The sequence below is a fragment of the Nerophis lumbriciformis genome, linkage group LG16, assembly GCF_033978685.3.
Source record: "Nerophis lumbriciformis linkage group LG16, RoL_Nlum_v2.1, whole genome shotgun sequence".
Taxonomy (NCBI): domain Eukaryota; kingdom Metazoa; phylum Chordata; class Actinopteri; order Syngnathiformes; family Syngnathidae; genus Nerophis; species Nerophis lumbriciformis.
The window spans coordinates 3,552,099-3,567,098 of record NC_084563.2 but is presented as its reverse complement, the minus strand read 5'-3'; the positions used below and the strand labels follow the sequence as shown (position 1 = coordinate 3,567,098).

General features: G+C 32.1%; 1 protein-coding gene across 2 annotated transcripts in view; it reads left to right on the top strand.

Moving 5' to 3' along the window:
- Window positions 1-15,000, top strand: part of LOC133616944 (protocadherin-1-like) — a 294,172-nt gene that overhangs the window by 172,954 nt on the left and 106,218 nt on the right. The window contains exon 4 of one of the 2 annotated variants that reach the window (XM_061976522.2): window positions 9,893-10,118. The exons of the other annotated variant lie outside the window; for it this stretch is intronic. Within the exon in view, the coding sequence (XP_061832506.1) occupies window positions 9,893-10,118 (226 nt within the window). The remainder of the gene's footprint in view (window positions 1-9,892; window positions 10,119-15,000) is intronic. 2 annotated transcript variants of the gene reach the window in all.

Below are 15,000 nucleotides of genomic sequence, written 5' to 3'. Positions count from 1 at the left end.
TATGGTAGTACCAAATGGTAAATATTGACATATTTGTATTATATCATTGGCAGATGTAGTAGTAGTAGTACTTATGGTAGTACCAAATGGTAAATATTGACATATTTTTATTATATCATTGACAGATGTAGTAGTAGTAGTACTTATGGTAGTACCAAATGGTAAATATTGACATATTTGTATTATATAATTGGCAGATGTAGTATTAGTAGTACTTATGGTAGTACCAAATGGTAAATATTGACATATTTTTATTATATCATTGACAGATGTAGTATTAGTAGTACTTATGGTAGTACCAAATGGTAAATATTGACATATTTGTATTATATCATTGGCAGATGTAGTAGTAGTAGTAGTAGTTATGGTAGTACCAAATGGTAAATATTGATATATTTGTATTATATCATTGACAGATGTAGTAGTAGTAGTACTTATGGTAGTACCAAATGGTAAATATTGACATATTTGTATTATATCATTGACAGATGTAGTATTAGTAGTACTTATGGTAGTACCAAATAGTAAATATTGACATATTTGTATTATATCATTGGCAGATGTAGTAGTAGTAGTACTTATGGTAGTACCAAATGGTAAATATTGACATATTTTTATTATATCATTGACATATGTAGTATTAGTAGTACTTATGGTAGTACCAAATGGTAAATATTGACATATATGTATTGTATCATTGACAGATGTAGTAGTAGTAGTAGTACTTATGGTAGTACCAAATGGTAAATATTGACATATTTGTATTATATCATTGGCAGATGTAGTAGTAGTAGTAATTATGGTAGTACCAAATAGTAAATATTGACATATTTTTATTATATCATTGGCAGATGTAGTATTAGTAGTACTTATGGTAGTACCAAATGGTAAATATTGACATATGTGTATTATATTATTGGCAGATGTAGTATTAGTAGTACTTATGGTAGTACCAAATAGTAAATATTGACATATTTGTATTATATCATTGGCAGATGTAGTAGTAGTAGTAGTATGGTAGTACTGAATGGTAAATATTGACATATTTGTATTATATAATTGGCAGATGTAGTTGTAGTTGTACTTATGGTAGTACCAAATGGTAAATATTGACATATTTTTTATTATATCATTGACAGATGTAGTAGTAGTAGTACTTATGGTAGTACCAAATGGTAAATATTGACATATTTGTATTATATCATTGGCAGATGTAGTAGTAGTAGTACTTATGGTAGTACCAAATGGTAAATATTGACATATTTGTGTGATGTCATTGGCATATGTAGTAGTAGTAGTACTTATGGTAGTACCAAATGGTAAATATTGACATATTTGTATTACATCATTGGCAGATGTAGTAGTAGTAGTACTTATGGTAGTACCAAATGGTAAATATTGACATATTTGTATTATATCATTGGCAGATGTAGTATTAGTAGTACTTATGGTAGTACCAAATGGTAAATATTGACATATTTGTATTATATCATTGACAGATGTAGTAGTAGTAGTACTTATGGTAGTACCAAATGGTAAATATTGACATATTTGTATTATATCATTGGCAGATATAGTAGTAGTAGTACATATGGTAGTACCAAATGGTAAATATTGACATATTTGTATTATATCATTGGCAGATGTAGTATTAGTAGTACTTATGGTAGTACCAAATGGTAAATATTGACATATGTGTATTATATTATTGGCAGATGTAGTAGTAGTAGTACTTATGGTAGTACCAAATGGTAAATATTGACATATTTTTATTATATCATTGACATATGTAGTATTAGTAGTACTTATGGTAGTACCAAATGGTAAATATTGACATATTTGTATTGTATCATTGACAGATGTAGTAGTAGTAGTAGTACTTATGGTAGTACCAAATGGTAAATATTGACATATTTGTATTATATAATTGTCAGATGTAGTTGTAGTAGTACTTATGGTAGTACCAAATGGTAAATATTGACATATTTGTATTATATCATTGGCAGATGTAGTAGTAGTAGTAGTACTTATGGTAGTACCAAATGGTAAATATTGACATATTTTTATTATATCATTGGCAGATGTAGTAGTAGTAGTACTTATGGTAGTATCATATGGTAAATATTGACATATTTGTATTATATCATTGACAGATGTAGTATTAGTAGTACTTATGGTAGTACCAAATGGTAAATATTGACATATTTGTATTATATCATTGGCAGATGTAGTAGTAGTAGTACTTATGGTAGTACCAAATGGTGAATATTGACATATTTGTATTATATCATTGACAGATGTAGTATTAGTAGTACTTATGGTAGTACCAAATGGTGAATATTGACATATTTGTATTATATCATTGGCAGATGTAGTAGTAGTAGTACTTATGGTAGTACCAAATAGTAAATATTGACATATTTGTATTATATAATTGACAGATGTACTAGTAGTAGTAGTACTTATGGTAGTACCAAATAGTAAATATTGACATATTTGTATTATATCATTGGCAGATGGAGTAGTAGTAGTAGTACTTATGGTAGTACCAAATGGTAAATATTGACATATTTGTATTATATCATTGGCAAATGTAGTAGTAGTAGTAGTAGTAGTAGTAGTACTTATGGTAGTACCACATGGTACATATTGACATATTTGTAATATATCATTGGCAAATGTAGTAGGAGTACTTATGGTAGTACCAAATGGTACATATTGACATATTTGTATTATATCATTGGCAAATGTAGTAGTAGTAGTAGTAGTAGTACTTATGGTAGTACCAAATGGTAAATATTGACATATTTGTATTATATCATTGGCAGATATAGTAGTAGTAGTATTTATGGTAGTACCAATTGGTAAATATTGACATATTTGTATTATATCATTGGCAGATGTAGTAGTAGTAGTACTTATGGTAGTACCAAATGGTAAATATTGACATATTTGTATAATATCATTGGCAGATGTAGTATTACTAGTACTTATGGTAGTACCAAATGGTAAATATTGACATATTTGTATTATATCATTGACAGATGTAGTATTAGTAGTACTTATGGTAGTACTAAACGGTAAATATTGACATATTTTTATTATATCAGTGGCAGATGTAGTAGTAGTAGTACTTATGGTAGTACCAAATGGTAAATATTGACATATTTGTATTATATCATTGGCAGATGTAGTAGTAGTAGTAGTACTTATGGTAGTACCAAATGGTAAATATTGACATATGTGTATTATATCATTGGCAGATGTAGTAGTAGTAGTACTTATGGTAGTACCGAATGGTAAATATTGACATATTTGTATTATATCATTGGCAGATGTAGTATTAGTAGTACTTATGGTAGTACCAAATGGTAAATATTGACATATTTGTATTATATCATTGACATATGTAGTATTAGTAGTACTTATGGTAGTACTAAATGGTAAATATTGACATATTTTTATTATATAATTGGCAGATGTAGTAGTAGTAGTAGTAGTAGTACTTATGGTAGTACCAAATGGTAAATATTGACATATTTGTATTATATCATTGGCAGATGTAGTAGTAGTAGTAGTAGTTATGGTAGTACCGAATGGTAAATATTGACATATTTGTATTATATAATTGGCAGATGTAGTTGTAGTAGTACTTATGGTAGTACCAAATGGTAAATATTGACATATTTATATTATATCATTGACAGATGTAGTATTAGTAGTACTTATGGTAGTACCAAATGGTAAATATTGACATATTTGTATTATATCATTGGCAGATGTAGTAGTAGTAGTACTTATGGTAGTACCAAATGGTAAATATTGACATATTTTTATTATATCATTGGCAGATGTAGTAGTAGTTGTACTTATGGTAGTACCAAATGGTAAATATTGACATATTTGTATTATATCATTGGCAGATGTAGTATTAGTAGTACTTATGGTAGTACCAAATGGTAAATATTGACATATTTGTATTATATCATTGACAGATGTAGTATTAGTAGTACTTATGGTAGTACCAAATGGTAAATATTGACATATGTGTATTATATTATTGGCAGATGTAGTAGTAGTAGTACTTATGGTAGTACCAAATGGTAAATATTGACATATTTTTATTATATCATTGACATATGTAGTATTAGTAGTACTTATGGTAGTACCAAATGGTAAATATTGACATATTTGTATTATATCATTGACAGATGTAGTATTAGTAGTACTTATGGTAGTACCAAATGGTAAATATTGACATATGTGTATTATATTATTGGCAGATGTAGTAGTAGTAGTACTTATGGTAGTACCAAATGGTAAATATTGACATATTTTTATTATATCATTGACATATGTAGTATTAGTAGTACTTATGGTAGTACCAAATGGTAAATATTGACATATTTGTATTGTATCATTGACAGATGTAGTAGTAGTAGTAGTACTTATGGTAGTACCAAATGGTAAATATTGACATATTTGTATTATATAATTGTCAGATGTAGTTGTAGTAGTACTTATGGTAGTACCAAATGGTAAATATTGACATATTTGTATTATATCATTGGCAGATGTAGTATTAGTAGTACTTATGGTAGTACCAAATGGTAAATATTGACATATTTGTATTATATCATTGGCAGATGTAGTTGTAGTAGTACTTATGGTAGTACCAAATGGTAAATATTGACATATTTTTATTATATCATTGACAGATGTAGTAGTAGTAGTACTTATGGTAGTACCAAATGTTATATCATTGGCAGATGTAGTAGTAGTAGTACTTATGGTAGTACCAAATGGTAAATATTGACATATTTGTATTATATCATTGGCAGATGTAGTAGTAGTAGTACTACTTATGGTAGTACCAAATGGTAAATATTGACATATTTGTATTATATCATTGGCAGATGTAGTAGTAGTAGTAGTTATGGTAGTACCAAATGGTAAATATTGACATATTTGTATTATATCATTGACAGATGTAGTATTAGTAGTACTTATGGTAGTACAGAATGGTAAATATTGACATATTTGTATTATATCATTGACAGATGTAGTATTAGTAGTACTTATGGTAGTACCAAATGGTAAATATTGACATATTTGTATTATATCATTGGCAGATGTAGTAGTAGTAGTACTTATGGTAGTACCAAATGGTAAATATTGACATATTTGTATTATATCATTGACAGATGTAGTATTAGTAGTACTTATGGTAGTACAGAATGGTAAATATTGACATATTTGTATTATATCATTGACAGATGTAGTATTAGTAGTACTTATGGTAGTACAGAATGGTAAATATTGACATATTTGTATTATATCATTGGCAGATGTAGTAGTAGTAGTACTTATGGTAGTACCAAATGGTAAATATTGACATATTTGTATTATATCATTGACAGATGTAGTATTAGTAGTACTTATGGTAGTACAGAATGGTAAATATTGACATATTTGTATTATATCATTGACAGATGTAGTATTAGTAGTACTTATGGTAGTACCAAATAGTAAATATTGACATATTTGTATTATATCATTGACAGATGTAGTATTAGTAGTACTTATGGTAGTACCAAATGGTAAATATTGACATATTTGTATTATATCATTGGCAGATTATGTAGTAGTAGTACTTATGGTAGTACCAAATGGTAAATTTTGACATATTTGTGTGATGTCATTGGCAGATGTAGACATAGTAGTCATTATAGTAGTACTAGAGTATAAGTACTGATATATTTGTGTCATGTCATTGGCAGATGTAGTAGTACTTATAGTAGTACTAGAGTATACGTATTGATATATTTGTTTCATGTCATTGGCAGATGTAGTAGTACTTATAGTAGTACTAGAGTATACGTATTGATATATTTGTTTCATGTCATTGGCAGATGTAGTAGTACTTATACTAGTACTAAAGTACAAGTACTGATATATTTGTCATCTTATTGGCAGACATAGTAGTACTTATAGTAGTACTCAAGTATAAGTACTGATATATTTTTGTTGTCATTGAATTGGCAGATGAAGTAGTACTTATAGTAGTACTAGAGTATAAGTATTGATATATATTTGTGTGAAGTCATTGGCAGATAAAGTAGTACTTATAATAGTACTCAAGTATAAGTATTGATATATATTTTTGTCTTGTCATTGGCAGATGTAGTAGTACTTATGGTAGTACTAAAGTACAAGTACTGATATATTTGTTTCATGTCATTGGCAGATGTAGTAGTACTATAAGTATTGATATATATTATTGTGTCATGTGATCGGCTGATGTAGTAGTACTAAATTATACAAGTATTAATATACATTATTATGTGATGTGATTGGAAGATGTAGTCGTACTTGTAGTAGTACTATAAGTATTAATATATATTATTGTGTCGTGTGATTGGCAGATGTGGTAGTACTAAAGTATATAAGTATTAATATCCAGTATTGTGTGATGTGATTGGCAGATGTTGTAGTACTAAAGTATACAAGTATTAATATCCAGTATTGTGTGATGTGATTGGCAGATGTAGTAGTACTACAGTGTACAAGTATTAATATCCAGTATTGTGTGAAGTGATTGGCAGATGTAATAGTACTACAGTATAAGTATTAATATCCAGTATTGTGTGATGTGATTGGCAGATGTAGTAGTACTAAAGTATACAAGTATTAATATCCCGTATTGTGTGATGTGATTGGCAGATGTAGTAGTACTACAGTATTAATATCCAGTATTGTGTGATGTGATTGGCAGATGTAGTAGTACTACAGTATTAATATCCAGTATTGTGTGATGTGATTGGCAGATGTAGTAGCACTACAGTATTAATATCCAATATTGTGTGATGTGATTGGCAGATGTAGTAGTACTACAGTATTAATATCCAGTATTGTGTGATGTGATTGGCAGATGTAGTAGTACTACAGTATTAATATCCAGTATTGTGTGATGTGATTGGCAGATGTAGTAGTACTACAGTATTAATATCCAGTATTGTGTGATGTGATTGGCAGATGTAGTAGTACTACAGTATACAATTTTTAATATCCAGTATTGTGTGAAGTGATTGGCAGATGTAGTAGTACTAAAGTATACAAGTATTAATTTCCAGTATTGTGTGATGTGATTGGCAGATGCAGTAGTACTACAGTATATAAGTATTAATATCCAGTATTGTGTGATGTGATTGGCAGATGTAGTAGTACTACAGTATACAAGTATTAATATCCAGTATTGTGTGATGTGATTGGCAGATGTAGTAGTACTACAGTATTAAAATCCAGTATTGTGTGATGTGATTGGCAGATGTAGTAGTACTACAGTATACAAGTATTAATATCCAGTATTGTGTGATGTGATTGGCAGATGTAGTAGTACTACAGTATACAAATATTAATATCCAGTATTGTGTGATGTGATTGGCAGATGTAGTAGTACTACAGTATACAAGTATTAATATCCAGTATTGTGTGAAGTGATTAGCAGATGTAGTAGTACTACAGTATTAATATCCAGTATTGTGTGATGTGATTGGCAGATGTAGTAGTACTAAAGTATACAAGTGTTAATATCCAGTATTGTGTGATGTGATTGGCAGATGTAGTAGTACTACAGTATTAATATCCAGTATTGTGTGATGTGATTGGCAGATGTAGTAGTACTACAGTATACAAGTATTAATATCCAGTATTGTGTGGTGTGATTGGCAGATGTAGTAGTACTACAGTATACAAGTATTAATATCCGGTATTATGTGATGTGATTGGCAGATGTAGTAGTACTACAGTATACAAGTATTAATATCCAGTATTGTGTGATGTGATTGGCAGATGTAGTAGTACTACAGTATTAATATCCAGTATTGTGTGATGTGATTGGCAGATATAATAGTACTAAAGTATTAATATCCAGTATTGTGTGATGTGATTGGCAGATGTAGTAGTACTACAGTATACAAGTATTAATATCCAGTATTGTGTGAAGTGATTGGCAGATGTAGTAGTACTACAATATACAAGTATTAATATCCAGTATTGTGTGATGTGATTGGCAGATGTAGTAGTACTACAGTATTAATATCCAGTATTGTGTGATGTGATTGGCAGATGTAGTTGTACTACAGTATACAAGTATTAATACACAGTATTGTGTGATGTGATTGGCAGATGTAGTAGTACTACAGTATTAATATCCAGTATTGTGTGACGTGATTGGCAGATGTAGTAGCACTACAGTATTAATATCCAATATTGTGTGATGTGATTGGCAGATGTAGTAGTACTACAGTATAATTATTAATATCCAGTATTGTGTGATGTGATTGGCAGATGTAGTAGTACTACAGTATACAAGTATTAATATCCAGTATTGTGTGATGTGATTGGCAGATGTAGTAGTACTACAGTATATAAGTATTAATGTATATTATTGTGTGATGTGATTGGCAGATGTAGTAGTCCTACAGTATTAATATCCAGTATTGTGTGAAGTGATTGGCAGATGCAGTAGTACTACAGTATACAAGTATTAATATCCAGTATTGTGTGATGTGATTGGCAGATGTAGTAGTACTACAGTATTAATATCCAGTATTGTGTGATGTGATTGGCAGATGTAGTAGTACTACAGTATTACTATCCAGTATTATGTGATGTGATTGGCAGATGTAGTAGTACTACAGTATACAAGTATTAATATGCAGTATTGTGTGATGTGATTGGCAGATGTAGTAGTACTACAGTATTAATATCCAGTATTGTGTGATGTGATTGGCAGATGTAGTAGTACTACAGTATACAAGTATTAATATGCAGTATTGTGTGATGTGATTGGCAGATGTAGTAGTACTACAGTATACAAGTATTAATATCCAGTATTGTGTGATGTGATTGGCAGATGTAGTAGTACTACAGTATACAAGTATTAATATCCAATATTGTGTGATGTGATCGGCAGATGTAGTAGTAGTAAAGTATACAAGTATTAATATTCAGTATTGTGTGATGTGATTGGCGTATGCAGTAGTACTACAGTATATAAGTATTAATACACAGTATTGTGTGATGTGATTGGCAGATGTAGTAGTACTACAGTATATAAGTATTAATATATATTATTGTGTGGTGTGATCGGCAGATGTGGTAGTACTACAGTATACAAGTTTTAATATCCAGTATTGTCTGATGTGATTGGCAGATGTAGTAGTACTACAGTATATAAGTATTAATATCCAGTATTGTGTGATGTGATTGGCTGATGTAGTAGTACTAAAGTATACAAGTATTAATATCCAGTATTGTGTGATGTGATTGGCAGATGTAGTAGTACTACAGTATACAAGTATTAAAATCCAGTATTGTGTGATGTGATTGGCAGATGTAGTAGTACTAAAGTATACAAGTATTAATATCCAGTATTGTGCAATGTGATTGGCAGATTAAGTAGTACTACAGTATACAAGTATTAATATCCAGTATTGTGTGATGTGATTGGCAGATGTAGTAGTACTACAGTATTAATATCCAGTATTGTGTGATGTGATTGGCAGATGTAGTAGTACTACAGTATTAATATCTAGTATTGTGTGACGTGATTGGCAGATGTAGTAGTACTACAGTATTAATATCCAGTATTGTGTGATGTGATTGGCAGATGTAGTAGTACTACAGTATTAATATCCAGTATTGTGTGATGTGATTGGCAGATGTAGTAGTACTACAGTATTAATATCCAGTATTGTGTGATGTGATTGGCAGATGTAGTAGTAGTACTACAGTATTAATATCCAGTATTGTGTGATGTGATTGGCAGATGTAGTAGTACTACAGTATACAAGTATTAATACCCAGTATTGTGTGATGTGATTGGCAGATGCCACAGCGCCGCGTGACCTTCTCCACAGCCAATCAGGCGCAGGATCAGCAGCAGGAGGCGGGGCAACAACACAGCTACTACGACTCTGGGCTGGACGAGTCGGAGACGCCCAGCTCCAAGTCGTCGTGTGGCCCTCGTGTGGGACCGCTGGCGCTGCCGGAGGATCACTACGAGAGGACCACGCCCGACGGCAGCATCGGAGAGACGGAGCACCCGGAGAACGGTAAGCCCGGGTGGCGTCTCACTAGTCCCTAGTCCCTAGTCCCTAGTCCCTAGTCCCTAGTCCCTCCCCCTGCATTGTGGCTGGTGATTTCCCACAATCCCTTGCGCTGCTCATTCAAAAAGCTAGCACAACACAATCAATATGCAACATAATCAACTCCCAATATGCAACATAATCAACACCCAATGTGCAACATAATCAATTCCCAATATGCAACATAATCAACTCCCAATATGCAACATAATCAACTCCCAATATGCAACATAATCAACACCCAATATGCAACATAATCAACTCCCAATATGCAACATAATCAACTCCCAATATGCAACATAATCAACTCCCAATATGCAACATAATTAACTCCCAATATGCAACATAATTAACTCCCAATATGCAACATAATCAACTCCCAATATGCAACATAATCAACTCCCAATATGCAACGTAATCAACTCCCAATATGCAATATAATCAACTCCCAATATGCAACGTAATCAACACCCAATATGCAACGTAATCAACTCCCAATATGCAACGTAATCAACTCCCAATATGCAACGTAATCAACACCCAATATGCAACGTAATCAACTCCCAATATGCAACATAATCAACTCCCAATATGCAACGTAATCAACTCCCAATATGCAACATAATCAACTCCCAATATGCAACATAATCAACTCCCAATATGCAACATAAGAATAAGAATTAACATCCACTTAAAGATCCTAGCGGGAAATAAACCCACCACTTTGCGCTTGTTAGCGTTTTGTCAGCTCGCGTACATTTCTCTTGCTAACATGCTAACGTTTATTTACTCATGCTAACAAGCTACTTCATTTTATTTGATAATGCTAACAAGCTACCTCCTTTTAGTTAATAATGCAACCTGTTGTGGTTCCTGTTAGCATGTTAGCAGCTAACAGGCTACATTTTATTTACTAATGCAACCAGTTGTTGTTTCATGTTAGCATGTTAGCAGCTAACAGGCTACATTTTATTTACTAATGCTACCAGTTGTTGTTTTCTGTTAGCATGTTAGCAGCTAACAGGCTATATTTTATTTACTAATGCAACCAGTTGTTGGTTCCTGTTAGCATGTTAGCAGCTAACAGGCTACATTTTATTTACTAATGCAACCAGTTGTTGTTTCCTGTTAGCATGTTAGCAGCTAACAGGCTACATTTTATTTACTAATGCAACCAGTTGTGGTTTCTGTTAGCATGTTAGCAGCTAACAGGCTACATCTTATTTACTAATGCAACTAGTTGTTGTTTCATGTTAGCAGCTAACAGGCAACATTTTATTCACTAATGCAACCTGTTGTAGTTTCCTTTTAACCTGTTAGCAGCTAACAGGCTACCTGCTTTTATTCACTAATGCAACCTCGGAGCATGTTTTTGTTAGCTTGCTAGCAGCTAACAAGCTAACAGGGTACCCTTTATTTACTAATGCAACCTGTTGTAGTCTCCAGTTAGCTTGTTAGCGGCTAACAGTCTACCTCCTTTTATTTGATAATGTAACCTCGGAGCGTGTGTAGTAGTTTCTGTTAGCGCTACATGTTATCTACTAATGCAACCTGTTGTAGTCTCCAGTTAGCAGCTAGGAGGCTAACAGACTACCTCCTTTTATGTAACGATGCTACCTGGGAGCATGTGCACGGTTTCCCGCAGCGCTTTGTTGTTAAGAGAGGAGAGACGGTGCGGGTTAGCAGAAAGGTGTTTAGCAGGTGAGCATAATGCAGAGGTGAAGGCTAATTAGCTTTTAGCGTAACGTTAGCTCATTTTGCGGTGTGTGCATGCGTGCGTGCGTGTGTGTGTGTTAAAGACCGCAAAGCCCTGTTTTGTCTGAGAGAAAGACAATAATTATTGACCTACAGTTAACAACGAAGTTATTTCACTTGACCTTTTTCTGTGTTGAAGCAGCAAAAAAGGGCATTATGTTAAATGAAGAGTTTCTGTCTCTGATCGTTGATATAATAATGCTAACCTGTGTTAGCACGTCGCCAACCCTTCCAACAGGAGGCTGCGAGTGTCTTTGTGTGGCTAACAAGCACTAATGGAGAACATTAGCGTGAGCAGCAAAGTGATTGCTGCCATTAAACGCACTTAGCACGCTTGTTTGTCCAAATGAAGTGAGATGCTTTTGCAAGTCTTTTTCTTGGCACTTGTGAGTCATTGTTTACTTTCAGTCGCCGCTTCTTACTTTGAAAGTCAACTTAAACGTCCTTTTCCATTCTCTATCTAATAAGGAACTTCATTCTCTCTGCCGCCGTGTTGCATTGATTTAATATTCAAACATATTCCAAGCATCGCTGACCTTAATGCAGCATTTTCCAAGCATGCAGATGGCTAGAAAATATCAATATATTAGTCCTGGCCACTAGAGGGCAGCAAAACCATCGGGTCAGTATCCTGTCCACTGATTGGCTCAGCCTCAGGCAGCATTTAGTTCCACCTTCATGCAGGTAAAGGTGTCAATGTGTCTGTTGTCCAGAGTATATATACCTTGTATTTACCTTTTATACCTTTTTTTTTTTTTTTTACCATCTTTTACCTTGTATTTACCTTTTATACCTTGTTTACCTTCTATGTACCTTATTTTACATTGTGTTTACCTTTTATACCTTGTTCTACCTTCTTTACCATCTTTTACTTTATATTTACATTTTATACCTTTTTACCTTCTATGTACCTTTTTTTTTTTTTACATTGTATTTACCTTTTTATACCTTTTTTTAACCATATTTTACCTTGTATTTACCTCCCCCCCCTTTTTTTAACCTTCTGTGTACCTTCTTTTACATTGTATTTACCTTTTATTTCTTCTTGTTTCTCAATATATCTTATTTTACCCTTTACTTACCTTGTTTACCTTTTTATTTACCCTCCATCATATTTTACCTTCTACTTACCTTATTTTACCCTTTACTTACGGCCTTTACCTTTTTATTTAACTTCTATTTATTTAATTTTACCTTCTACATAACTTAATTACCTTTATTTATCTTTGATTTACCTTCTTATACATTGTATTTACCTTTTATACCTTTTTATACCTTATTTACCATCTTTTACTTTGTATTTATATTTTATACCTTTTTACCTTCTATGTACCTTTTTATTTTTACATTGTATTTACCTTTTTATACCTTTTTTTAACCATATTTTACCTTGTATTTACCTTTTCCCCCCCCCTTTTTTAACCTTCTGTGTACCTTCTTTTACATTGCATTTACCTTTTATTTCTTCTTGTTTCTTCAATATACCTTATTTTACCCTTTACTTACCTTGTTTACCTTTTTTATTTACCCTCTATCATATTTTACCTTCTACTTACCTTATTTTACCCTTTACTAACGGTCTTTACCTTTTTATTTACCTTCTATTTATTTAATTTTACCTTCTATTTACCTTAATTTGTTTACCTTTGATTTACCTTACTTTACATTGTTTACCTTCTATTGACCTTTTTATTTACATTTTTTTAACTTTTTATGTACCCCTGATTTACCCTTTACCTTATTTTACCACGTCTCCAACTTGTTGACCTTTTATTTACATTCTTACTTTTATTGACCTTCTTTGAGCATCTATTTAATTGGTTCTACCTTTGTTTACCTTCCAGCTACCTCTTTTTTAACCTTCTGTGTACCTTCTTTTACATTGTATTTACCTTTTATTTCTTCTTGTTTCTTCAATATATCTTATTTTACCCTTTACTTACCTTGTTTACCTTTTTTATTTCCCTTCTATCATATTTTACCTTCTACTTACCTTATTTTACCCTGTACTTACGGCCTTTACCTTTTTATTTACCTTCTATTTATTTAATTTTACCTTCTCCATCCATCCATCCATTTTCTACCGCTTATTCCCTTCGGGGTCGCGGGGGGCGCTGGAGCCTATATTATCTTAATTTGTTTACCTTTGATTGACCTTACTTTACATTGTTTACCTTCTATTGACCTTTTTATTTACATTTTTTTACCTTTTTATGTACCCCTGATTTACCCTTTACCTTCTTTTACCACATCCCCAACTTGTTGACCTTTTATTTACATTTTTACTTTTATTGACCTTCTTTGAACATCTATTTATCTGGTTCTACCTTTGTTTACCTTCCAGCTACCTCTTTTTTAACCTTCTGTGTACCTTTTTTTACATTGTATTCACCTTTTATTTCTTCTTGTTTCTTCAATATACCTAATTTTACCCTTTACTTACCTTGTTTACCTTTTTTATTTCCCCTCTATCATATTTTACCTTCTACTTACCTTATTTTACCCTGTACTTAAGGCCTTTACCTTTTTATTTACCTTCTATTTATTTAATTTTACCTTCTACATACCTTAATTACCTTTATTTATCTTTGATTGACCTTCTTTTACATTGTTTACCTTCTATTGACCTTTTTATTTAAATTGTTTACCTTCCATGTTCCCCTGATTTACCCTTTACCTTCTTTTACCACATTCCCCAGCTTGTTGACCTTTTATTTACATTTTTACTTTTATTGACCATCTCTGAACTTTAACTGGTTCTACCTTTGTTTACCTTCCAGCTACCTCTTTTTTGCTTTCCATTGATCATCTTTTAACCTTGCATTTTGACCTTATATTTACCTTGTTTCACCTTCTTTTATGCGGTCCATTATTATTCATCTTAATGTTTTCACATTCCTTCTCAGTTTAGTGATGTTTGAAAGTGTGCAAAGTAAGGATGGATTTATTGAAAGAGTTTTCACACCTGAGACGCTCTTTAGTCCGCCTGACCTTAATGAACCTGATTGAGGCAGGCAAGTTTCATTCCTGGTGTCTGCGCCTCGCGGTCCTAAAGAGGAATAATGTATGCAAATGGCAAAAAGCTGAGTAAATA